The sequence below is a fragment of the Tupaia chinensis genome, unplaced genomic scaffold (assembly GCF_000334495.1).
Source record: "Tupaia chinensis unplaced genomic scaffold, TupChi_1.0 Scaffold000226_1, whole genome shotgun sequence".
Classification (NCBI taxonomy): Eukaryota; Metazoa; Chordata; class Mammalia; order Scandentia; family Tupaiidae; genus Tupaia; species Tupaia belangeri.
The window spans coordinates 6,494,131-6,521,211 of record NW_006159701.1 but is presented as its reverse complement, the minus strand read 5'-3'; the positions used below and the strand labels follow the sequence as shown (position 1 = coordinate 6,521,211).

General features: G+C 47.2%; 1 protein-coding gene across 1 annotated transcript in view; it reads right to left on the bottom strand.

Annotated features, from left to right (window-relative positions):
• SFI1 (SFI1 centrin binding protein) overlaps positions 1-27,081 on the bottom strand; it is a 79,352-nt gene that overhangs the window by 14,125 nt on the left and 38,146 nt on the right. Inside the window, exons 9-17 of the mRNA XM_014587641.2 lie at positions 24,280-24,436; positions 21,947-22,108; positions 18,587-18,657; positions 17,479-17,571; positions 15,720-15,817; positions 12,813-12,879; positions 8,220-8,350; positions 461-542; positions 50-171 (exon numbers count right to left, since the gene is read on the bottom strand). Of these exons, the coding sequence (XP_014443127.1) occupies positions 50-171; positions 461-542; positions 8,220-8,350; positions 12,813-12,879; positions 15,720-15,817; positions 17,479-17,571; positions 18,587-18,657; positions 21,947-22,108; positions 24,280-24,436 (983 nt within the window). The remainder of the gene's footprint in view (positions 1-49; positions 172-460; positions 543-8,219; positions 8,351-12,812; positions 12,880-15,719; positions 15,818-17,478; positions 17,572-18,586; positions 18,658-21,946; positions 22,109-24,279; positions 24,437-27,081) is intronic.

Here is a 27,081-nt window from a genome sequence, read left to right as displayed (position 1 = left end):
GGGCCCTCGGGTGTGCCCCCTCCAGATACAGAAAGCGGTCCGCAGTCGCCTGTGGCGGTGGTGGGCGCTGGCCACTGCTTGCCACTCCCGCTCCCGGCAACAAGCCGCCAACTGCTGGTGCCACCTGGACCAGGACCTCTGCAGAAGCCGCTGCTCTGCATGTAGAATGGCCTGTGGCAGGACAGAGGGAGAGGACATCAACTGGGGGGACACAGAAGCCAGGGGGGCCCTACAGGCCATGGATAATGACCAAGACATAGGAAATGAACATTCAGGAGCTCCCTGGACTAGAAGCTATCTGTAAACCCCACTGATGGGACAAAGAGGCCCAGAACCTGCCCCTACCTCAGGAACCCTTCAGTGCAGGTCTGGATTCAGGAGACTTCCGAAGAAAGGAGGCAGGAGTGCGAGGCCTGGAGCAGGTCCTGCCCCTCCAGGTACCTCCTCGGACAGCACTTACCACTCTCTCTGCCAAGCGGTGTTCTCGATGCTGAAACGTCTTCTGCCGCCAGACAGCAAATACTCGCTTCTCTAGTGTCTCCCTAACAGCAGCAAAAAAGAAGAGGAACATGCTTAAAATAAAACAAACAAAAGTCCTCCAAAAGACATAGAAGTTTCAAATAATTGGGATTTTTCTTTTATAACTGTGTTACTGTAGAAGAGACAAATGAAAGAGAAATAGAAGGAAAAAAAAGGGAAGGAAAACAGACAACAGCTACGAAACCAAAACATCTGACATTTTCCAAGTTCTTTCTTTCTTAACTTTAAAGAATTATTTAATTTTTTAAAATTTAATTTAATTTAATTTTGACTAGAGAGAGAAAGTAAGTGAGAAAACAAGCTGCCAGGTCTGGGACTTAAACCACAGTCGGCAATGTAGGAATCCTACACCTTAACCACCACACCACCTAGGGCCATTGGTTCTTTTTTTTAATAGCCAGAAGGTGCCTGTGCTTGACAGAGACAGCAGGGAATAGGGGGTGTATGGGGAGTGGAGCACCCCCCAGTGGGGCAGAGTCACACCACAATCCCTTTCCACTTCTCCATCCTGTTGCAATCTGGGGCATGCATGCACACCCCGCAGTGTGTTTTACAAGCCACCAGGGCAAGAATGCAAACCTGTGGTCAGTCATGTGGGATCCGTCTCCCTCAACCACTAGGCTATGGACTAACCCATTTTCCTGGCATGAACACAGGAGACTCATCACTCTAGAGAGTTCTACAGGGGCCAGCAGGTGATGGAGTAACTAAAGCACTGGATCCCCATATGGCTGTGGCTGGAGTCCCAGGCCCAGTGGCTTGAAAGCCACACTGGGTACATGTGCATGCGTGCCCAAAATCTCAAGAAGCGGTTTTAGAGAAGGGACTGTGGCATGGACATGTCCCATAGAGGGTGATTTCACTTTCCCTCTCTGTCTTGCTCTGGCGAGTGCACATGCCCTATGGCCAAAATAAATAAGTAAATAAATAAAAGAGAGAGAGAGAGACTTCCACTGCAGGCATGATGGTCACTGGCCACGGACTTCCGCTCCAGCCGTCTAGTACCAGGCTAGACAAGACACAGAAGGCCAGTGTATTCTCTCTGGAGTGAGAGCATACGTATTGATGAGCACAGTGTGAGTTTTCAACACAGGAACACAGTGCATAACGATCAAAGCAGGGTGATGATGCTGTCTGTCATCTCAGACATGTGTCACTACTTTGTGTTGGGTGCATCTGAAACCCTCACTTGCAGCAAGCTGAGACGCGCGTCAATCCTTGCTAGTCCAGCTACCCTACTGTACTGTTATCACCGGGACTCGTTCCTGGGGTCCGTCTGTAGCTCCCTGTCCCTAACAGCTCTCTCTCCTGTTCCCGGCCTTCAAGGTTTCTAGTCTCCTCTACTCTCTATAGCTCCAAGGTCATTGTTTTTTCTTTTTTCCTCTTTTCCTGCTATAGGATGCACTCACTTGCCAGGGATAGAGAGGAAGGTGAGGGGGGGTGCGGATGGGAAGAGTGAGAAATCACCCCGGGGGGGGGAGTGATGGACATGTCGTAATCCCTTCTCCTCCAGACCCCTCTTGGGATTTTGGGGACACACACACATGTACCTGGTGTGATTTTTTTTTAAAAAAAGAATTATTTGTTTGTTTTAATTCGACTAAAGAGGGACAGAGAGAGGGGGGAAAGTGAAAAAACAATCTGCCAGGTCTGGGACTCGAACCTCAGTCAGCCATGTGGGAGTCCGGCGCCCTCAACCCCCACGCCACCTGCCGACCCTGCTCCTGTGTGATTTTCAAGCCACCAGGTCTGGTACTTAAACCATAAAGTTGGCCATGTGAGATCCAGCTGCCTTAAAATCCTTGCCACCTTTTGGCCTCAAAGTCATCTTTTTTAGTCTCCCTGTATAAATAAGAACTTGTGGTATTTCTCTTTTTGTTCCTGGTTTATTTCACTTAACAAAATGTCCTTTAGGCTCATCCATGTGGCATTGAGTGGCAGGGTTTCATTTTCTTTAGTGGCTGAATAGTATTCCACTGTGAGTGTGTACATGTGCGTGTGTGTGGTATTCCACTATATGTACGTGTATGTTCGCATAACACACGTATATGTGTATATACGTACCCCATACCCTCCCCCACACTTCTCTTCACCCATTCGTGTGCTGACCACTCCGAGGTGACCCCCATCCTGGTGCGTGACTGCAGCAGCTATGTCCAGGCATGCACACAGGCATGCACACAGCTGTGTCCAGGCATGCACACATGCTTAAGAGAGCATCATGGGAGGCCTTGGGCTTCTTGGGCTTTCTGCCCGGGGGCGTTCTCTGGACAGCAAAGGGACCGAATGCCAGGCAGAGCATGACGGCTTCACAGAGTGGAGGAGGCAGAGATGGGACCAAGGCTGCTAATGGGACTGGAATTTGGAGGCAGGTTATGGGCAAGGAGAGGAGTGAGCAGAGGGGAAAATCCAGAATCATACTGAGGCCAGCCAGGTCCTCCGATGAGGGTTGTCAGTGCAGACTCCTGGGCCTAGCAGAGGGTAGGAGCACTCTAGCTATTGCAGGACTAAGAGCTAAACAGAAGAGCTGTCAGAGGCTGGCCAGGGCTGGGAGACACAGTTCTGACCCAGCCAGAGGAGGGAGACCACAAAGACCAAGGTCATTCATCTTCACTTGGCCTGTACTATAAAAACAGAAAGGAGCATCCTTAGCCCGAAGGGAAATGATACAGATGAAAAATCTACAGGAGGAAATAGAACACTGAAAATAGAAAACATACGGGTAGGGACAAGCTGGTGGCATGGCGGTTAAAGTGCTGGACTCCCACATGGCTGACCACGCTTGTTATTTCACTTTCCCTCTCTCTCTGTCAAATGAAAAAAATAATAGACAAAGTTAGTAAAAAATTATTTTTAAAAATTACTGTATTAACAAATTAAATTAAAACTAGAGAGAAGATAAAAGTATAAAGAGCTAAAATCAATCAATGAAAAATAAAACTGGCAAAGCAAAAAAAAAATTTTTTTTTAAGAGACACGTTTTGTTATAGGGCGTGTACATGTGCCAGAGAGACAGAGAGCAACAGAAAGACAGAAAGCGAAAGGTCAACCCCCGCCCCATCCCTGCCCAGGAGGGATGGCCATGCTGCAATCCCTCCTCCTTAATTTTCCTCCTGGGATCTTGGGCATGCATGCACACACACACCTGGTATGTACGTTTCAGGCCGCCAGGTCTGGGATATGAACTGCAGGTGACTACATGGGAGTCAGTGACCTAACCACTACACCATCTGCTGGTCCCAACAGTTGGATTTAAAAAAAAAAAAAAAAACTGATAAATCAAGTCCAGCAGGTAGTATTGTGGTTAAGGTAATGGGCTACCACATGGTCAACCGTGGTTCAAATCCTGGACCTGTCAGCTTGAAACTCATGATGGGCACATGTGAGTGTGTGCCCAAAATGCTAAGAGGAGAATGGAGGAGAAGGCATTGTACCTCTGGGGGTGATTTCTCACTTTCTGTCGCTCTGTCTCTCTGGCAAGCACACATGCCCTATAGAAATAATCTCTCAAAACAAAAACAAAACAAAATTTTTAAAATTTTAAAAAGAGGAAAGAAAACACAAATTAATAAAATCAGAAATGACAGATGAGATTCTGGAAAACTAAATTTTCTAAAAAGGTCCCACAAATCAAAACAGGACAAAATGCAGATCAGGCCTTCAGATCCTTCATGGCTACCCCTGTGTTGGCTTGACTCCCCACCGTCGTCTCCCCAAAACTGCCCCTAGCAAAAGTCCTCCTAGAGGCTTCTTTTGGCTACTTTGATGCATACAGAATTTTTGGTTCCCACAAGATACAAAATATAAAAATGCCACAAAACCAAGCCTGACTACTTGTATGTAAAGAAAACAAAAGGGTGGGTGAATGAGTTTCAAGTCCTGCAGCCATTTTGTGAACTTTTTTTTTTTAGGTTTGCTATAGGGCACGTGTGCTTCTGGAGAGAGAATGAGAGACGGGGGTGGGGGTGAGAACCGGGTTAGGCCACACCGTATTCACTCTCCTCTATTCTCCTCTTGGGATTTTGGTCATGTGCGTATATGCACTGGCATGTTTTTCAAGCCGCCAGGTCCAGGACTTGAACTGTACAGTCGGCCATGTGGGATACAGTCCCTAAACCACCATGCCGCCTGGCTGGCCTGTGAATAAATTTTCCACTAGACCACAATGCAGGAACTAGATGAAGGCAAAGCATGGTCTGCAGAGGGGGCAGAGGCAAGGGCTGTCCAGCTTCTATTCCCTGAGGCCACCTGCTAAAACCCTCCTTGAATTTGTGCTAAGAGCCTCTGTGTTCTGCTCGACCCTCTTAAAAATCGCACTGCACTGCAGCTTCTCCAGCGTAAGTACTACCCACCCCCAGGGCTGTCACTGCACTCAGGGCCTCTCGGATCTCCAGTGTGCAGGTTTACTAGCACCATGTGCCTGCTCGAGCCCTGTCAGCGCCTGTCTGTAATCGGCCCATCCCTCCTCGCCTGGCCCGCTGTGGCCTTCCATCCTCACCCTTCCTGATCACAGGATGCCTCCCTCTCCAGCCACCCTAGCACCAGCTCTGAGTTCCAGAACTTGTGGCTGATGTCATTGAGGGCACAAAGATTTATCTTCTTGGATTACTGTGTTTCAATTGCTTCTTGCATATCAGTTTTCTCTCTTCACAAACATTTATAGCTCCTATAGCACTATCAAAAAGATCTTCCTGCTCATCCACTTGGACTTTGGAATTGAAGATCTGAATTTAAACTCCGGCTCTGCCATGTTCTGGTTGTGTTATCATGAACAAGTCACTTATTTATCATTTTGAACTTGTTCTTTCAAAACTGCTGTGAGAAGGTAATTATTTTATTTTTAAAATTTGACCAGAAAGAGAGAGCAAGAAAGTAAGAGAAAGTGAGAAAGCAGGCTACTAGGCCTGGGACTCAATTCGTAGTTGGCCACGTATGAGTCCAGTGCCCTCACCACCATATCACTGCCGGCCCTACGAGAAAGCAACCACTAATGAAGAGAATGATGTCATAGGTCAACTGAGCTTACATGAGGGGATCATCAAAATCTCATGGCAGAGGACCAGCAGATGGCGTAATGGTTACATTGCTGGACTCCCACATGGCTGACCACAGTTCGAGTCTTGAACCCAGTAGCTTGAAACTCATGCTGGGTGTGTGTGCATGTATGCCCAAAATCCCAAGAGGAGAATGGAGAAGGGATTGCAGCATGGCCATCCCTCCAGGGGGTGATTTCTCGCTTTGTGTGAGTGCAAACTCTCTGTAGCAAAAAATCTCTAAAACAAACAAACAAACAAATAAAATCTCATTGAGAGAACCAGTAGGTGGCATGGTGGTTAAGGCGCTGGACTCCCACATGGCTGACTGTGGTTCAAGTCTCAGACCCAGCAGCTTGAGAACCACATTTGACATGTGTCCAGAATCCCAAGAGGAGAGGAGAAGGGATTGCTGCGGCCATCCCCACTGGGTGATTTCTAACTTTCCCTCCCTTTTTCTCTCTCCAGTGAGTATAAACTTCCTACTGTAAAAACCTAAAACAAAGACCAAAAAGAAAAAAAAAAAAAAAAAAAGCTCACGGAAAGTGATTATAATGAAAAAACTACTCATAGGTTTCATAATTTTTTCCACAAAAATGAACTTGTACTTTAGTTCTATTTTTCCATGTGGTTTTAAAATTCCCTTGTACTTTCGTTTTCTTTCTCCATCACACAATGCCCACCACACTGGCAGATACACAATTAACAATCATTTCTTTGGGGCTGATCCCATGGCCCGTGATTAAGGGAACTAGACCATACAGTTTGAATCCTGGCCCTTGTGGTTTGAAATACATGCTGAGTGTGTGTGCATGTGTACCCCAAATCACAACAGGATGGAGAAATGGAGATGAGACTGTGGTGTGACTACACCCCACTAGGGGATGCTTTTCCTCTCTCCTCTCTCTTTCTGTCTCTCTCTGGTGAGTACTCATGCGCTCTAGCCAATGGAAAGACACTACTAAGGTCAACCGGTGGTATGGTGGCTAAGGTGGCTAGATCCCCCATGGCCAACTATGAGGTTAGAGTCCCAAACACTGTGGCTTGAAAAATAAGCGGGGTACATGTGCATGCATGCCCAATGCCACAAAAGGAAGGCAAAATGGAAGAGAAGAGATTGTGGCATGACCAACCCCATAGAGGTGCTTTCTCTTTCTCTATCTCTGTCTACGTCTCTCTTAGGAGAGTGCATGTACCCTCAGCCAAAAAAAAAAAAAAATAGTGGTAACTGATGAAATAGTGAACAAAGCCATAACAACAAAAAAAAATAAACATAGCTAAAATTAGTTTTTTAAAAAGAATTATTTCACCTTACTTACTTATTGAATATATTTATATTTGACCAGAGAGGGACAGAGTGAGAGAGGGAAAGTGAGAAAGGAAGCCGCCAGGTCTAGAACTTGAACCGCAGTCAGCCATGTGGGAGTCCAGTGCCCTTAACCACCAGGCTACCTTCCAGCCCCTAAAATTAGTTCTTTAATAACAACAGGGACCAGCAGTTGGCGTAATTGCTATGTTGTTGGACTCTCATGTAGTTGACCGTGGTTTGAGTCCTGGACCTGGTGGCTTAAACCGGGCGTGTGTGCATGTGTGCCCAAGATCCCAAGAAAAGAATGGAGGAGAAGGGATTGCGGCGTGGGCATCCCCCTTGCGGGGTGATTTCTCGCTTTCTGTCTGTCTCTCTCTGTCTTTCTGGTGAGCACACACACCCTATAGCAAAAACCTCTAAAAAAAAATAGTAATAATAACAACAGGGGTCGGCAGGTGGTGTGGTGGTTAGGGGCACTGGACTCCCACATGGCTGACCATGGTTCAAGTTCTGGATCTGGTGACTTGCTTTCCCATTTTCCTTCTCTCTTTCTGTTTCTTTCTGGTCAAATTAAAACATAATGATAATTGGCTCTGGCAGGTGGCATGGTGGTTGAGATGTTGGACTCCCACATAACTGACCACAGTTCAAGTCCATGTGGCTTGTTTTCTCACTTTCCCTCCTTCTCTCTGTGTCTCTCTCTGGTCAAATTAAAATAATCATAATAAAAATAAAGTTGAATAAATAATTCTTTAAAAAATGATAATAATAAACTTAAATAACTCTTAAAGTAACAGCAACAACAATAATAATAATTTCCTCCTTATGTTCCACCAACATGTAGTTAAACCCTGCTATGGGGAGTGTGCCCCTGTGGAAGCTAAAAAGATATAGCTCTGGTTCTTGACCTCTCTAATTTTCTTGCTGACGATCATTTTAAGACTTCAGAAAGCCAGGTTTAGAGAACAGGAATGTAAAGTGTCTCAGGGAAATTGCACTTGAGAATAACTGCCAAGGCGATGTGAGGTCCCACCTTGTTCCTACCCAGAAGGCCAATGGGCGGCTTTAATGGAAGGCTCAGCAGTTTGTAAGGCAGGGAGGGGCCTAAACACAGGCGTTTGGGAAGCACTTGAAATAAAGAAAGACAAGTGTTTTCCCAGGGGAAATTCTGGCTGTCTTTTCTTGCTAGATGAAATCGATGAGCCCACATTATTGAAAAGCCAGGAAGAACCAGAGCCTGGGAGGACTGGGAGGGTGAAAAGCAAAGCAAATGGATTGTGTGGCCAGCAGAACCAGACTTGAGACGCCTGCCTAGCAGCCAGAGCAGCTCAGCCTACCTGTGAAACTGCACTGCTCTTGTGTTGAGGACCTGCTCCTGCCGACGCCACCGCCACAGTCTGTCCCACGCATGGAAGGCAGCAGGCAGAGCTCTCTGCTGGAAGTGACCATCTGCTCTGGCCTGCAGCAGCTGGAAAAAAAACAGTGAACTGTTCTCTTGTTTTTGTAGTTTGTTATAGTGTGCACTTGCCAGAGAGAGGTGGGAGAGAGGGGACATGAGAAAGCACCCCAGGAAGGATGGCCATGCTGCAATCCCTTCTTTCTCTCAGGATTTGAGGCACACACTCACAGGTGCCTGGTGTGATTTTTCAATTCATCAGGTCCAGGACTCAACAGTGGCTACCCATGTGGGAATTAGCACCTTAACCAACACACCAATTGCTGGCCCCTGGAACCCTCGCTTTTAAATCCCTGATGCCTGATTACCCCAAGGCCACCATCCTGTAAGGAAGCCCAAGCCTCATGAAGAGGCCACATGTAGGTGGTCTGATTAACACTCCCAGCTGAGCACAGTCTTCCAGTCATCCCAGTCCAGGAACTAAACCTGTGCATGAAAAAAGTTCCAGATGATTCCGACCCCCTGACATTAGATTCTTCCCATGTAAGTAACTATGTAGTAACTGTGGAGCTGAGACCAGTCATCCCTGCTGTGTCCTATCTTAATTTTTGAGCAACAGAATCCATACACATAATAAAAATTATTGTTTTTTCTTTCTTTCTTTTTTTTTTTTTTTAGAATTATTTAACTTTATTTATTTATTTTAATTTGACCAGAGAGGGACAGAGAGAGGAGAGCAAGCTGACAGATCTAGGACTCGAACCACGAGGGGCCATATGGGAGTCCAAGTCCAGTGCCCTTAACCACCACACCACCTGCCGGCCCCATGATTTTTTTTAATACCACTAAACTGGTACCATGTGGCTGCCTCCACGGTTCATGTCTCAGACCCAGTGACCTGAAAAACATGCCAGGCGTGTGTGCGTGCATGCCCAAAATCCCTAGACAGGAAAATGGAGGAGATGGGATTGTTAATGTGGCCATCCTTCTAGGGGATGACTTCTTACTTTTGTCCTCCCTCTGTCTCTCCTCTGGTGACTGTGAGTGTCCTATGGCAAAAATACAAAAACAAAAACAAAAAAAGAAGAAAGAAACCCAGAATAAATAGTATTTTGATCATTTCCTAAAACAGAAAGAACTGATATGCTCCTGAGATAGCTATACCAAGAAATGACATTCAGATTGCTGGCTAAAAGCTTCAAAAGAACAACCACCAAGCAGTGTTCTGACTAATTTTCCAACCTACTGTGGCCTGAGAAAGCAGGCCATGCCACAGCAGCATGGGAGGTAAGGGTAATGACCTTGAACCTTCCACTGAGGCCGGCCTCCGTGTTGGGAGAGCTCTCTCCTTCCAGGGAGGAAATAAAGAGACCCTCTGCTTTCCGTCTTCAATGAACATGACATTTCAACCCTGGCATTCACAGTATTTTTCTAAAAGACCTCTCTACGTTCTGTAGAACATGCATTAAATGAATTTGAGAGGACAAGTGACAATGTGCTCTCAGAAACAGCCACATGATCCAAAGGGATGTCCCAGATGAGAGACCACATGTATTTCTAGGAGTAGAAGGCAGCATGGCCTGGACTAGTGCCACCTTATCGCCAAGAACCTGGGTCATCCCCATGGCCTAGTCATTAGGGGAGCCTGGAACTCACATGGGCAACTGTGGTTTGAGTCCCGGTCCCAGAGGCTTCAAAAACATGCTGGACATGTGTGCATGTGGGCCCTAAATCCCTTCGGGATAGAGAACTGGAGGAGTTATGGCATGATTGTACCCCACAGGGGTGCTTTCTTCCTCTCCCTCTCCCTGGAGAGTGCACACACCCTCTGGCAATTAAATAAACTCCAAGAACTGAGATGATCCTTGGGAAAAACCCTGAAGTGATGGAAGCAGATCATTTGTTCATTTGTGCACGCGCTCATCCAAAGGTGACTCAGCACATACTGCAAGCCAAGCGTTTCGGGCTACAAGGAAGGAAGAGGCAGGCCGTATTCTCAAGGAGCTCACAGCCAGGTATGAGGGAGGCTGGTGAGCAGCTATGCAGCGATACAGCTCTGCGAGTGGGGCTGGGGTAGGCTGGAGAGGAGGTAAGACCTGAGCTGAAAGAGCAGTGAGGAACGGAGACCTGCAGGAGGACGTGAGGTTGCTCTGGGTGATGGTGGATTCACTGGTGAGAGTGCAGTAGTGGAAAAATAGTACTAACAGAAAAGGGTAAAGACAGATGGGGACTAGCTCCCAAAGGAGTCTAGATGATCACTAAAGATCTGGATCCTGGGCTGGCTCTGTGGCCTAGTGGTTAAGACAGCCAGATCTCACACAGGTGACCACATGGCTCAAGTCCAGGATCTGGTGTCTTAAGAAACACACCAGGCGTGCGTGCATGTGTGCCCAAAATCTCTAAAGGAAGGAAGATGGAGGAGAGGGGTTGCAGTATGACCATTTCCCGTGCTGGTGCTGCTTCTTCCCTTTGGTGAGTGTGTGTGCTCTCTAGTGGAAAAGAGAGAGAAAAACAATTGGATTCTACCTCTAAACTATGGGGAGGCAGCCACGGTCTTTAGATTCATGTGTCAGACTCTGGCAGCAGAAGGAGACGGGGTTGGGGAGGAGAGGTCAACATGAAAATAACTGGGAGGAGTTTGGTTTGTGCCTTTCTCTGATCCCCTGCCAGGGGTGGCTAAAAAGGGGCAGGCATGTCTCACTGCCTTGCCCAGGTGGATATCGTCAACTGAGCACACATTCCCACCAGGCCTGAATGTGGCCTTAAAATCTTTGGTTCAGTTTTCCAGACGGCTGCTCCCCCATCATGAGAACAGACCTGCAAGATCACACCCTTCTGCCACCCTGTGGAAAACTGACCCACCCCACCTATGAGAGCATGAACTTTGTCTACTTCTCACCAGAGCTGCATCCTCAATGCTTAGCTCAGTTTTTTTTTTTTTTTTTTTGAGAAGGAAAGTGAGAAACATCACCCATGGGGGATGGTGGCAGCATAATCTCTTCCCCTCCATCTCTCCCTCCTTTGGGAATTTTGGGTACATATTCATACACCTGGCATGTTTCTCAAGTAGCCAGGTCTAGAACTTGAATTGAACAGTTGGCCACACGGGATCCAGCCACCTCAACCACCTTGCCACCTGCTCACTGGCCCACTCAAAAAATATTTATTTTTGGGACCAGCAGGTGGTGTGGTGGTTAAGGTGCTGGACACTCCCACATGGCCGACCATGGTTTGAGTCCCGAACCTGGTGGCTTGCTTTCTTACTTTCCCTCTCTCTCTTCCTCTCTCTCTCTCTCTGGTCAAATTAAAATAAATGAACAAATAAATACAATTAAATAAATAATTATTTTTTTAAAAATATTTATTTTTAAGGTTTTTGCCATAGGGTGCATGTGCTCACCAGAAAGAGAGACAGTCAGTGAGAAATCACCCCTTCCCCCCACAGGGGATGGCCATGCTGCCATCTTTTTTTCCCCATTCTCCTCTTGGGACTTTGGGCATGCACACCACACATGCCTAGCATGATTTTCAAGCCATCAGTCAAGGACTTGAACTGTAGTAGGCCATGTGGGACCACCACCATGCCATCTGCTGGCCCCTAGAAAGTATTTCTTAAATGGAACTGAATCTAGGGGCCGGCAGTGGCATGGCGGTTAAGGACACTGGACTCCCACATGACTGACCAGGGTTCGAGTCCTAGACCTGGCGACTTGCTTTCTCACTTTCCATTTCTCTCTCTTGCTCTTGCTCTCACTCTGTCCCTCTCTGATCAAATTAAAAATAAATAAACACAGTTAAGTAAAGTAATTCTTTGAAGAAAAAATGGAATTGAATCTTTCATTGTGTTTTTTTTTTGGGGGGGGGGGGGGAGGTTTTTGCTATTAGGGCACATGCACTTGCCAGAAAGATAGAGACAGAGAGACAGAAAGTGAGAAATCACTCCCCGGGGGGATGGCCACGCCTCAATCCCTTCTCCTCCATTCTCCTCTCGGGATCCTGGGCATGCATGCACATGCGCCCAGCATGAGTTTAAGCCACCGGGTCTGGGACTCAAACCGCGGTCGACTACATGGGAATTCAGCGACATAGCCATTATGCTAACTGCTGGTCCCGGAATTGAATCTTTCTTAGTCTATTTTACTAATGTGTCATCCTGACCAACACTGCTTCCCAGGGTCCCCGATCTTGTACGGTTTGGTCCTGGGAATCCAGCATTTACACTCTGCACTGCTCCCCATAGCCTCTGAAGGTCCCACTGGCAGCCGGGCTGGCTAAGTCCTATAATAAAAATCCTAAGGAAGGATGAGAAGGCTGGTGAGGGCTCATTACTCTCAGAGAGCAGCACCATTTTCAGAGCAGATGAAGGAATGAGGTCAGGCTGACTTCTGACATCACTGGTGGAGGAAATACCTTTGAGCTTTTTATAGCACTCTTGCTTCCATAGCAGAACAAGAACTCTTGGCACAGACCTTTGCCAAGAATTTTTCCAAAGCAATGGGTGACAGATGTCAGCCCGTGCGGCTATCTGCTCTACCTGCTTGTGTCGCCTCCTCCGAGTGTACTCTAACCACAGGTTGAAGCACTTGCGTAGCAACGTGATCCTGAAACAGAACACAAGACAGTGAGGCGCTGCCCAGCTGAGCCTTCCAGTTTTTAAAATTTTGTCTTTTTTCAGTGGCAGGTAAATCTGGGCATAGTTGCTTTTTAAATTTTTTTTTTTACTATAGAGGATGTGCACTAGCCAGAGAGCGAGAGAGAAAGGGGAAGTGAGAACTCGCTCCCCGGGAGGGAGGGCCAAGTCACAACCCCTTCTCCTCCGTTCTCCTCTCAGGATTTTGGGCATGCAGGCACACGTGCCCAGCATGATTTTCAAGCCACCAGCTCCAGGACTCAAACTGAGCAGCCAGCCACGTGGGATCCTGCGCCTTAACTTCTATACCTCCTGCTGGCCTTGACAGTTAAAGGCACCCCACCGGCTTAGGAGAAAGGGAAATAAGAACCTGATAGCTCACACGAAATCGGTCAAACCTTGATTCTGGACTGTGGCTTGCTTGCAAATTTTGACAATTTTCTTGTAAACTTGATGAGACCACCAGGCACAGTCTCTCTAGAACTTAGGGAATATGTATGACACTTTGCAGGTATCAGGAACTTTTTGGTTTTGTGGTCAAACTCTGGGCTTCTCCAGGCATAGGTGGGCCAGTGACATGTTCCTTTCACATGGTGATACTGAGAACGAGAGCCACATTCATTTTTGTAAAACAGGACTTAGAATGACACACCTCGGGCCGGCAGGTGGCGTGGTGATTAAGACACTGGACTCCCAAATGGCCAACTGCTGGGTTACGTCCCTGACCTGGCAGCTTGCTTTCTCACTTTTCTGATCTCTCTTTCTCTCTGGTCAAATTAAAATAACATCAACAATAATAATGATAACAACAACAACAATAATAATAAAATTAAATAATAATTTTTACAAAAAAGAATGACACACCTCAGTAACACTGAACTGAGTCAGTTAAATATTGAGATTCTCACTGATCCATTAAAAAATGCTCCAAAGGGACCAGCAGTTGGTGTAATGGCTATGTCGCTAGATTCCCATGTAGTCGACCGTGGTTCAAGTCCCAGACCCGGTGGCTTAAACTCACACCAGGCACGTGTGCATGTGTGCCCAAGATCCTGAGAGGAGAACGGAGGAGAAGGGATTGCAGCATGGCCATCTCCCCCGAGGGATGATTTGTCACGTTCTGTCTCTATCTCTCTCTGTCTTTCTGGTGAGTGCATGTGCCCTATAGTAAAAACCTCCCCCCCAACCAAAAAAAAAAAAGCTCCAATGAAGCCAGCAAGTGGCGGAGTGGTTAAGGGCACTGGACTGCCAAATGGCTGGCCACAGTTCGAGTCTCGGACCTGGTGACTTGCTTTCTCACCTTCCCTCTCTCACTCTCTCTCTCTCTGTTAAAATTCAAATAAATAAAGTTAAATTAAAAAATAATTCTTTTAAAAAATGCTCCAAAATTGCCCTGTGTGCAAATTGTTGCTTATATTGTGGCGAATGGAGGAGAGGATTTAAATGAACATTTCTGGCAATAAGGTGGTTAACAGTGGGTATTTATGTATTTTTGAGAGATTTTTGTTATAAGGTGCGTGCACTCGCCAGAGAAAAAGAGAGACACAAAATGAGAAATCACTCCCCAAGAGGGTATGGCCACATCATAATCCCTTCTCCTCTATTCTCCTCTTGGAGTTTTGAGCACACATGCATAATGCACCTGGTGTGTTTCAAGCCTCCAGGTCTGGAACTCAAATTGTGGTCGATTATGTGGGAGTCCAGTGACGTAACCATTACACCATCTGCTGGTCCCAAAAGTGGGTATTTCTGAGGAGTAAGACTAAGGAGCCAGGGGCCAGACAACTTTTATTTTTACTTTTTGCCTTCCTTTCTAAATATTCTGAGATTTCCTCACAGAAGTGTAGTGCTTTCTGATACCGGATGGTAGAGAAGCGGTGAAAACCTGACGCTCCGTGAGGCTGACCACATGGGAAGATTCCTGGCTCATGTCTGGAGACCTCCCTGAGTACACTGGGCATGGTGGACCCATGATCCAGGCTGGTGGAGGCTGAGCGGTTGGTATCAAGATTTTGTTAGGGCTGCTATATTTGTTTCTCTGACTCATGGAACAAATAAACTTAAAAAAAAAAAAAAAGTAGTGCTTTTATTACTTATTTTAACCGAATGATTAGCTCAAAAAAGGACACTTACCTGCACCTGTCAAGACTGAGCCACAAACAGCACCTGATTTGCCCCTTCTCTTTTTTTAATATTTTGTCTAATTTACTTATTTATTTATTTTTCCTGGTTCTTCTCTCTTTCTCTCTTTTTTAGATTTTTGCCAGAGTGTGTGTGCTCACCTGAGAGAGAGAGAGAGAGAGAGAGAGAGAGAAATCACCCCCCCCCCTCCAGAGGGTATGGCTCCACTGCAATTCCTTTTTCTCCAGTCTCCTCTCGGGATTTTGGGTACACGTGCACACGTGCCCTGTGTGTCTTTTAAGCTGCTGGGTCTTGACCTTGAACCACAGAGTCAGCCATGTGGGATCTAGTGCCTTAACTACCACACCATCTACTGGTCCTCTGCCTTTTCTCTTTAACACCAGCAGCACACACATTCTAACATGTGAATGAACACTGCTGATGCCTGAAGGACTGAGCAGTGAGCTTCCAGGCCCATACTACAGAGGGTGGGCACAAAACAGTGCAAATATCTGCATTCTGCATCCCATGTGATCAGTGAAAAATAACAAACTCAGGACCTCTGATTCACAGCAGGGCCTCCAGTCACAAAAGGCTTTTCTGAACCCGCTACACCAGTGCACGGAAAGATAAGCCATCACTCCTGGAGAAGAGTGACGAGGCATTCCCAGGATGAAGCAGAGTCCCTACCTGTAGTGGTTCCAGGCAGCACGCAGTAGGGGCAACTGCTCCCTGTCTTCCCTCTGCTCCATCTGAGACTGCCAGAGGCTCCAGAACCTGCGCAGCAGCTGAAGCAAGATGTGCAGGAAGTGGACATTACTGAGGCGGAAGGGAGAACTCTCTCTCTCAGCTTAACAGTTAATACATCCTCACTCCAATAGACCCTGAGCTCTCCCACCGCAATTACCTCGATTTAGAGTAGCCGACAAGTGTCAGGCTGGCAAAATAATCATGGCAGAGCTGGAGAGCCATGCTGGACCATGTAAAAAGCAAAAAGACGGCTCTTCCAGTCTATGAAAAACTGGATGAAGAAGTTGTTCTTAATGTACCTCCTAGAGACAATGCCTTCTTTTTTTTAATGCTAGAGGGCACACGTGTACCTGGGGCACAGGGGAAGGACCCCTCAGTGGAGCCCAGTCACACCAGAATCTACCGGTTCTCCATCCTGTCAGGATCCTGGGCGTGTGCACATAAGCCTGCTGTGTTCCTCAAGTCACTGGGGCAGGAACTCAAACCCTGGTCATCCATATGGGATCCATCCACTTAACTGAATCATGGGCACTCCCATGGCCAGCCTACTCAGGGTGGTCACCTGGAACTTTCCCCTGTGAGTCAGCCTTGCAGAGAGTTGTGTTACTCCTGAACCACCATCTCCCCCCACCCCTGCTCTTTTAAAAGACAGGGTCTTGCTCTGTCATGATTCTTCTGCCTCCACCTCCAGCACAGCCAGGACTACAGGAGCGTTCAACGTGCCTGGCTGTTATGGTGAGTCAGGAATTGAACTTGGGCCTCCCACCTGAACATTTTCATTTTACTGGAATATTAAAAAAAAAAAAAAGCTACAACAAGGGACCAGCAGTGTGACATATGGCTATGTTGCTGGACTCCCATGTAGTCGACTGCATTTCGAGTCCCGGACCCAGTGGCTTAAACTCATGCCAGGCGCGTGTGCGTGCAAGCCCAAGATCGCGAGAGGAGAAAGGAGGAGAAGGGACTGCGACGTGGCCATCCCCTCTGGGAGTGATTTCTCGCTTTCTGTCTCTCTCTTTCTGGCAAGCGCACATGCCCTATAGCAAAAACCTCTCAAAAACAAAAACACTACAACGAAAACTCATCCTACACCCAGAAACAAAATTTTCAAGTAGAGCCAACACTGTTGCTCTCAGGTATGAGAATAGCTTTGTAATGGGAACACAACCAAAACCTCCTCTAATAGAAGACTTAAGGTATGACTGATTTTAATCCTAGCAGGGTTAAAATACATAGTTCCTGACCTCTGAGTTAGCCATCCGTTTTCTCAGCAAACAGGTTTTTGAAAAATGGGGACTAAACAAGGCAAAAACAAGAGTTTATCAGCAGGTATGGATCACCAAAGAAAACAGGTACTAAGGCTTTGGAGTCTAAAGTCTGGACAAATCTCTAAGTACAAAGGTTAAAAAAAGGTGGTGGTGTGTATGTGGGGGGGAGGCTAGCCGGCGGTGTGGTGGTCAAGGCATCAAGACTGACTGTGGTTTTAGAAATATGCCTGGTGCATGTATGTGTGCCCAAATCCTGGAAGGAGGGAGAGATGGAGAAGAGATTATGGTGTGACCATTCCCATGGGGGCACGCTCACTCTCTGTCTCTCACTCTCTGTCTCTCCCCAGTGAGTGCATGTACCTTCTGGTAAAACTTGAGGAAAAAAAACAAAACCTGTGGCTATCAGTTCCTTGACAGAAGATAGCCCTCACCGTGATGCTGTGCTGCTGGAGGGAGAGGTTCCGTCTCATTCGCTGGATACGGGCATGGGTCACATTGCCTTTTAGGGCTCTCAAGCCAAAATACTGTGCAGGGAAAAAAGGACACAACTGACTACAACACCTGGAATCAACAGAGTCTGTAAAAATAAGAGCAACAAAGGCAGGAAGTGCCTGCCTCAGGGGCCCAGCAGCTCGGAGTAGCTCCCAGCCGTGTCATTTCCCCGTGAGTACTCTCTGCTTTGAGATCCAGCCTGCAGAAGTCCTGAATGAACACCCATCAGTAGTGCACAAGAGCAAACACCACCTCACCTCTGACCAGGAGAGATCCCTGCGACCCAGATGACAATTCTATGGACAAAGGTCAAACATCAACTTTTGTCTCTTGAAAAAGAGACCGGCTTTTTGCTTAGGGTATTTTTCTGTGTTTTGTTTTGGACGAGCTGGGTTCAGTATGCACATGTAGACAATTAAACATGCGGTGATGCCAGAGCAGAACGCACGTAGGACTGCCTCTGCCTGGTGAGGAGGGGTTGCGTGGGGACTGTCCATCCCAGCCTGGCTCCAGCTCCATCAAGAACGCCTCACACGGGACCTAAGCAAGACTCCCCCGCCCCCACTCCCTACCCCACCTTGGTTTTCAGTTTTCTGAGGCAGAACTGAAGAGATGAGACCGGATTAAGGGTTTCCACATCATGTTTGGTGGAAAGTCACAGGCCTCCAAAAGTGTTTGAAGACCAATTCACGTGGTGAGGAAGAGAAAAGGAGCCATGGGACAGGGCCGGCTCCCCAGATCTTGCTGGGATCACAGCACTGCTTCTTTGATCACTCCACAGATTAGGCTGCCACCACTGATAAGGGGTTTCACCAGGAATAAAAACGCCTAGGATGAGATCACCTTGAAGGGTCTGTTTGCAGCACCAAGTCCCTCTGACTACACATCGTTGCCATCCCTGATCCAAAATGAAAACGGGGGCACCCTTGGTGAAAGGAGGACTTTATGACGGAACCCATGACTGCTTACACTTAATGGGGGTGGTGCGGGTCAGGGCACCCAGGAGCAGATGTGGGAGCAAGGCTGAGGAGCGGGCACGCGACTTACCAGCAGCTGGTGCCTGTGGTGCTCCTCCGCCATCTCCCAGTGGGCCGTGTCCTCCGCACACAGCAGCACGTCTGCAGGAAGTTAAGGCTCCCAGCCTCAGCGAGGTTCCCACCAGGGCTCAGGGTGCTCCCAAGGACCTATCCGAAGGGCTACACCTGTGGGTAATAGGCTTGCCAGGTGGGCGGCCACACACCTTTGTCTCTTCCTGCTGGCCCAGGGAAGCAGTGAGCACAGGGGGACCATGAGAGTGACTTACAAACAGCAGGCCTTGCTGCCCTTCCCTGTGTGCCCATTTGATAAGGGGGAAAATACCCCAAATAGGGTCAGCAGGTGGCATGGTGGTTAAGATGCTGGATATCACATGGTTGACTTACACAGTTCTAGTCCCAGACCTGGCAGCCTGAAAAACACACAGGGCTTGTGTGTATGCATGCCCCAAATCCCAAGAAGAGAATGGAGGAGAAGGGATTGATTGATTGTGGCATGGTCATCTTCCCCAGGGGATGATTTCTCATCCCGCCCCACCTCTGTAAGTCTCTGGCAAGCACACGTGCCCCTTAGCAATTTAATTAATTAATATATAAATACAATTTTTGTTTTAAAAAGAAAAACAAAATATCCCGAATAAATTGCACCAATATTTTTTTTACTTTTTTTTTTTTTTTGAGAGGTTTCTCGCTATAGGGCACTTGTGCTCGCCAGACAGACAGAGAGATAGAAAGTGAGAAATCACCCCCCAGTGGGGATGGTCACGCCGCAATCCCTTCTCCTCCATTCTCCTCTCGGGATCTTGGGCATGCACGCACACGCGCCTGGCGTGAGTTCTAAGCCACCAGGTCCGGGACGCGAACCGCGGTCGACTACGTGGGAATCCAGCGACATAGCCATTACGCTAACTGCTGGTTCCCAATTGCACCAATTTTAATAAGCACTTCAAAATCACCGGATTTGGGCCCTCTGTGTTGGTGTACGCTGGGCCGAAGCTGCTATTTGGCAGGCTGAGGCCACATGGGATTCCCAGATCCATTCCTAGCCAACCCTAAAAGCCTGCTGGTGAGATGGCACACACCTGGGGGCCCAGCGACTTGGGAGCTAAGGCAGGAGGATCCCCCGCTTGTGGCCAGTGTGGGCAACATAGCAGACCCTGCCTTGACAGCGAGAGCAACAAAACTGCACAGCTGGAACAGAACCTGCACCTACAATGCATTCTCTGTTTTGGCATCATGATCTGGACAGATGTTTGAGCTAAAGCCTCAGAGTTATTTTTAAACCCTTCCTCCTCCCACTTCCCTCATCTAATCAGCTGCCAAGCCCATCTGCTCTCCTCTGAAATCGCTCCTCTCTCTGTCCCTCCTGTTCTTCTGTCCCTGTCCCAGCATCCTGCAATTGATCCAGATTGTCCTTTGCACAGACTGGTGAGCAAGCCTTCTCACAGAACTGGTCTCCCTGTGCTAGCATCCCTCCTCTACTCCAGAATTTCCCTTCCTCAAGCGCAGATCTGATGGCATCTCTTCTCTCCTCCCCCAGCCCATGTTTCCAGAGGGTGCATGTGATCACCGGAGACAGACAAAGGGAGAGGGAGAGGCAGAGGCAACGGGAGAAAGCACCCCCACTGGGGCACAGTCACACTGCAGACCCTTCTCCATTTCTCTATCCTGGTAGGATTTGGGCCATGAATGAAAGTACCTGACATAGTTTTCAAGCCATGGGGGCTGAGATTTGAACTGCTTGGCTGGCCATGTGGGATCTGGGTTCCTTCACCAGTAGATCACAAAGCTGGCTTCTTTTCTTAAAAACCTCCAAAGACTCCTCACTACCATCAGGGGAAAGTCCAAATTCCTGCTCACAAGGATTCTACAAGCTTGACCCCAGCCTGCCTCTACCCTCCCACCATCCATAGCCCCACAACTCACTTCGGATTTGTGAATGCTTTTCCTCACCTCTGAGCTTACTTAAATGCCCTTTCTTAAACCTGCAAATGCCCTTCCCAACCTCTCTGCTGGGGTAAGGCATCATCCCCATTGAGCTCACACATCACCTCCTTAGCTCAATGTCCACAATGGCTCCTGCAAGACGGTGTCAATCTTTACGACGGTCCTTTCATGCCATACTGCAACTGCCCTTTCAAGTCTACTTCCTCCACTGGACAATGAACTACTGCAAGTCTTTGACTTTCCTGTATCCCAGAACTTAAGCAATGGTTTGGTACAAAGCAAGCATTTAAATGCTTGTGTGGATTAACACCCATGGGAGTATACATTCTTTTTTTAATAATTATTTTATCTTTACTTACTTCATTTTAATTTGACCAGAGAGGAACGGGGGAGGGGAGTGAGAAAGCAAGCCACCAGGTCCAGGACTTGAATTATGGTCGGCCACATGGGAGTACAGCACCCTTAACCACCACGCCCCCTGTCAGCCCTGGGAGTACAAATTCTTACACTTGGGCACCCTGTGTGTGTGTGTGTCGGGGGCACAGGATTCAAAGGTCTAGGTTCAAACCCCGGGATCTGCCTATGACTTGCTGTGATGCTGAAAATCACTCATTCCCCCGGAATCTGTTTCCTCATCTGTAAAATGGAGGTAGTGACCTCTACTCCACAGGGTTGCTACGGGGGGTCAGAGGATAACGCATGATGCCTGCTCGTAGTAAAAACTCAATAAATGGAAGCTATGATCACAGTGAAGGTGTAACCAAGCAACAGACAGTGTGGCTGTTTCAACTACCTAAAGGGTGGAAAAAAGCAATGAAATAACATGAAAAAATGATCATTAGCACAGTGAGATTACCTCTGCAGGAGAGGGAGTGTGAGCAGGGAGGGACAGACAGGGTGCCAACGATGTTCTATTTTTTAAGTTGGGTGGTAAGTATGTAGGTGTTGTTTTGTTATTAGCCTTTAAATATATAAGTGTTTTGTATGTATAGTCTCAAAACATAAAAATTAAAAAGTCAACACAGATAAGACTTTTTAAAAATATTGCCAGAGTGCGTATGTATTCACCAGAAAGACAAAGAGACAGAGAGCGAGGGGGAAAGAGAAAGCACCCCCAGTGGTACATGGTCACTCCACAATCTCTTCTCCATTTCTCCACCCTGTTGCGATTTGGGGCACGCAATCACACATGCCCAGCATGTTTATCAAGTTCCAGGTCTCAGATTCTAAACTGCAGTCAGTCAGTCATGTGAAATCCAGCACCCTGAAGCTCCAGCTCCCTTAAGCCTGCTCTCAGGGCCAGCCCAAGGCTATCTTAAATTATTCGGTAATTGTTGCCCCTGTATCTCATAACTTTTGCTTTAGGTGCTAAGCCACACTGTCCTGGCTGGGGTTTGGGACAGGCCCTGGTGGCTGAAAAGGATACAGTGTCTCCAGTGTGCCAAAGCCCGCCGCAGCGCCATCCTCCTGGCCAGCCCCTCCACCAGGGCGTGGTGGGCATACAGGCTCTGCCTGCTCTCCCAGGCCCACTGCCAGTCACAGAAGTGGATCTGGAGCACAGTGACACGGTGGAATTGCTCAGCCATCTCTGCAAGAGAAAAATAAATAACTTACATGCTGCTCCCCTAAGGCGGGGAGATGAGTTGGAAGCATCTTTGAGACAAGCTGAATGCACTACTTGCTGAGAGCAGTTCAAGGCTGCTCCAACAAGGAACCCTTAAAGAATAGTTTTTCAAATACAAGGAGGTCACTAGGAATTCTGGGTTATATCACTTCTTTTTTTTTTTTGGAGAGGTTTTGCTATAGGGTGTGTGTGCTCGCCAGAAAGACCGAGAGAGACAGAGAGACAGAAAACAAAAAATCACTCTCCAGGGGGGATGGCCACACCACAGTCCCTTCTCCTCTTGGGCATGCATGCACACGCGCCTGGTGTGAGTTTAAGCCACCAGATCCGGGACTCAATCCGCAGTCAACTACATGAGAGTCCAGCGACATAGCCATTATGCCAACTGCTGGTCCCAATATATCTCCTCTCTTTAAGGAAAGAGAAAAGGTCTGTGGTTTTAGGGAAAAGGACACTTTCTTTTTTTGGAGAGGTTTTTGCTATAGGGCGTGTGCACTTGCCAGACAGACAGAGAGAGACAGAGAGACAGAAAGCGAGAAATCACCCCCCCAGGGCGGATGGCCACGCCGCAATCCCTTCTCCTCCATTCTCCTCTCGGGATCTTGGGCACACACGCAGACGTACCTGGCGTGAGTTAAAGCCACCGGGTCTGGAACTCGAACCATGGTCGACTACGTGGGAGTCCAGCGACATAGCCGTTAGGCTAACTGCTGGTCCTAAGGGGAAAGGACGCTTTTATAAAACTAGTTCTACCCAAGAGCTGCGCTGCGGCCTCTGGTTAGCTAATAATGACCAGGAATGGCAGCTGCTACTTTCAAAGAGGACTCTGTCTTGCTTTGCTCTGTGCGGATGTCTGGACCCAGGGACTGCGTCAATGACAACTCAGTCACCATGTTGGCAAAGGCTTTTTTGACCTTTCAGCCAGGTTGATCCTGGCCACTGGCTTCATCCCTTTTTAACACTAACCAGTTAATGGTCCAATGAGCTGAAGCCCAGGAAGTAGAAGGAACTCAGTCCTGGGATGTGGGTGCTGGAACTGGAGAGACATTAGCCTGTAACCCATCATGCTACATGGCTTCACGTCTTCATTGTCCAGGCTTGGGAAACCGAGCAGCTGGTCTGCTCTCTCCATCCTCAGACACATGCAAGCTCTCCCAAGAGACAGTGCTGGCAGTCTTGGTGACTCCTGTAGGGAGGCTAGGGTGAACGCTGGAGAGCCTCACCCAGAGCCCTGCCTCATGGCTGCATAAGCTCGATAAACTTAAGTACAGAATGTGTACCAACGATCGCATGCCTATGAGTTATTACTGCTGAACTTAACTGGGAAGCTAAGCCATAAAACAGTAGCCAACAAACACCACACCATAAATCATGTGCATCTGCAGAATCGGAGATGAACAGAAACAATCCAAGTATCTATCAACAGGGGACAGATAAGTAAATTAAAGTTAGCCATCCTGTAAAACATGAACAGTCGTTTTAAAACACAATTTATGATGAATACTTAAAAACAAAGGAAAGTGTTAATTAGCTGTATGAAAGACAATGCAAGACACAAAACTGTAAGAACCTTCATATTAACCATAAGAACAACAATATTTCATAGTATAATTAAAACAGTCTGAATAAAATATATGCAGAGAAGAAAAGACCAGAAGGAAATAACTTAAAGGTGAATTGAGGATGATGCACTTTCCTCCTCAATCACTTTTTACTTAAATTTGAGGATATAATGATTGTATTCCCCCCTTTCTTAAAAATTTACTTTTTCTTTTACTATGCTGGAGGGTGTGCATGAGAAAGAGAGGAGGAGGGACTGGTCCCAGGGCTCATGCTCTTTTGGGAGAGAGACAGAGAGAGAGGGAGAGAAAGCACCCCCCAAGAGGGCCTCCCACCCCACAATCCTTTTCCCTCCAATTCCCCCTCCCATCAGGATGTGTGTGCCCAGTATGTAAGTCACTGGAACTAGAACTGGAACCCTGGTCAGCCATGTGGGATCCAGATTCCTCTGTGCAGTGCTTAACCACTGTGCTATGTGGCTGGCTCTTCTACATCTCAGAAAAGTACCATTGGCAGCAGGAGAGTGGACACTGGGACTAGCTCACCTGTCTTGAGAGTCCACAACTTTTACTCACCATTCTGCTGCCTCTTCATTCTGCGGACTTGCAGATATTGAAGCCAGGCCTTCAGAGATCTTCGCTTTTGCCAGTGCTGATGGTATTTCACTGCGGAGACTACCTTCTGTCTCTCCTTCTGGCTGCGTAAGAGCTGTCCCTGCCACCGTGACCAAGCCTGAAAGCCATGGAAAAGATAGCAAAGGAGAGGCAGGAAAACTGAGATGAAGAATAGGTTGGGAGGCAAAGAGAAAGAGATACACACTGGCAAGGCTAAAATAAGAAACAAGGAAGAGGCAATCCCCTAGCAGGATCTAAGCTGGGAATTTGGAGTGAAAGGATCATTAAGACAGTGCATTATGGGACCAGCAGTTAGTGTAATGGCTATGTCGCTGGATTCCCATGTAGTCGACCGCAGTTCGAGTCCTGCACCCGGTGGCTTAAAACTCAGGCCAGGCGCGTGTGCATGCATGCCCAAGATCCTGAGAGGAGAATGGAGGAGAAGGGACTGTGGCGTGGCCATCCCCCCTGGGGGGTGATTTCTCGCCTTCTGTCTTTCTGTCACTCACTGGCGAGTGCATGTGCCCTATAGCAAAAACCTTTCCAAAAAAAAAAAAAAAAAGACAGTGCATTCTGCATCCAGAAAGTAATTTATTTTCCATTAATTAATTAATTACTTTAATTTACCAGAAGGTGCATGTGCCTGCCAGAGAGAGAGAGATCGAGGAAAAGTACTCTCAATAGGGTATGATCATGTTGCAATCCCTTCCGCTCTGTCTCTACCCTGTCAAGATTTTGGCCATGTGCACATGCAGGCACAAAACTGGAGTGTTTTTCAAGCCCCCGGCTGGGATTCAAACTGTACAATCAGTTGCATAGAATCAGGTCCTCTTAAACACTAGTCAACAGGACCACTGGCCCTTTCCTGGCTTTTTTTTCTTTTTATTTCTTTTTTCTTTCTTTTTTTTTTTTTTTGTTAGTGCATTTACTGGAGAGACAGAAAGCAAGAAATCACCCCCTAGTGAGAATGGCCATGCTTCAATCCTTTTTCCTCCATTCTCCTCTTAGGATTTTGGGCACGCACACACATGCACCCAGTGTGAGTATTAAACCTCTGGGTCTGGGACTTGAACCATGGTTGACTACATGGGAGTTCAGCAACATAACTGTTACCCCATCTGCTGGTCATTATTTTTCCTTTCTTTTAAGAGGAATAATAAAATCAACCAACTGACAAAAAACAGGGACAATGTGAGAAATGATACAATAAATTCAGATTTGGTGATGGTCTGCTTTTCTTCCACAGTGGGAGAAAGCTTATGCCAAGGGGCCCTTTACTCAGGTAGATTCATTTCAGGGAAGCATACCTACAGAAGTTGAGGGGCTACAGATGGTCCCCTAAAGCCTATCCATGAACACATACCCCTAGGAAAGTATCCCTATATGTTCAGTGAAAGGGCAGGCCCTAGTTTGAAGATTACTTAGACAATGATATCGTATCTTCTCTCTGTTTTTTGTTTTTGTTTTTGTTTTTGTGTTTGTTTTGTTTGTTTGTTTGTTTTTCAGTTTTTTTTCACTTGTTATAGGGCATGTGCACTTGCCAGAAAGAGAAATCACTCCCGGGGGGATGGCCACACAGCAGTCCTTACTCCTCCACTCTCCTCTTGGGATTTTGGACATGTAAACGCAGGTGCCTGGCGTGATTGCCAAGCCACCAGGTCTAGGACTCAAATCACAGTCAGCTGTGTGTGCTCCAGCGCCTTAACTTCCATGCTACCTGCTGGCCCCCTATTTCCATTTCTTAAACCTACAACACTTGTTTTGCTTTCCTTTCTATCAGTTGAATACCATTCTTCTTACTTCACCAAGAAAATGACAGCAATCAAGAGAATTTCCTGAAGGTCCCTCCATGCCTACCCATTCACCTACCCATAGGCTTTGCCATTTCTCTCTCTCTCTCTCTCACTACTCTGGATAAACCACCTATGCTCCTATCAAAGCCCACCCCCACTACGTCTTGTCTTCTCTCACTGCTCTATTTTTCACTCAGGCAGTTTCCCCCCTCTTCTGTATCATCAGTTTTCAATTTCTACTAGATTTCTTAAATCAATATATGAATAAGTTATTATTTCTCCCATCCTAAAAAAAAAAAAAAATCCCTTTAGGATGTGACAAATAAAAGCAATGAGACCAGCAGGTAGTGTGGAGGTTAAGGCAGCAGGATCACACATGGCCAACTATGCAGTTTGAGTCCCAGACCCAGCAGCTTGAGAAACACAGGGGGCACCTGTATGTATACACACATGCACAAAATCCTGAAAGGAAGCTGGAGGAGAAGGGATCATGGCGTGGCCATCTTCCCTGGCAGGTGCTTTCTCATTCTTGCTCTCTGTCTGGTACGTACACGCACCCTATAGCAAAAAAAATTTTTTTTAAATAATAAAAGCAGTGGGTGGCCTTTGGTTGGTCTCTGGACCAAACATGAAAATAGTAACTGTTAACATTACACGCCATCATATCAATAGTAAGTCTCCAGGATGACATCATGGTTATGTAGCAGTATGTCTTTAATGCTGACTTAATTTTATGTCTTTAAAATGGCTCAGAAAAATGAGAAATATATTTATAATGGCCAGCAAGTGGAATGCTGGTTAAGGTACTAGATTCCCACATGACTCACCATGGTTCGAGTCCTGACCCAGCAGCTTGAAAATCACACCAGAGAGACAGAAAGACAGAAAGCAAGAAATCACCCCTTGGGGGGATGGCCACACCACAATCCCTTCTCCTCCATTCTCCTCTTGGGATTTTGGGCACACATGC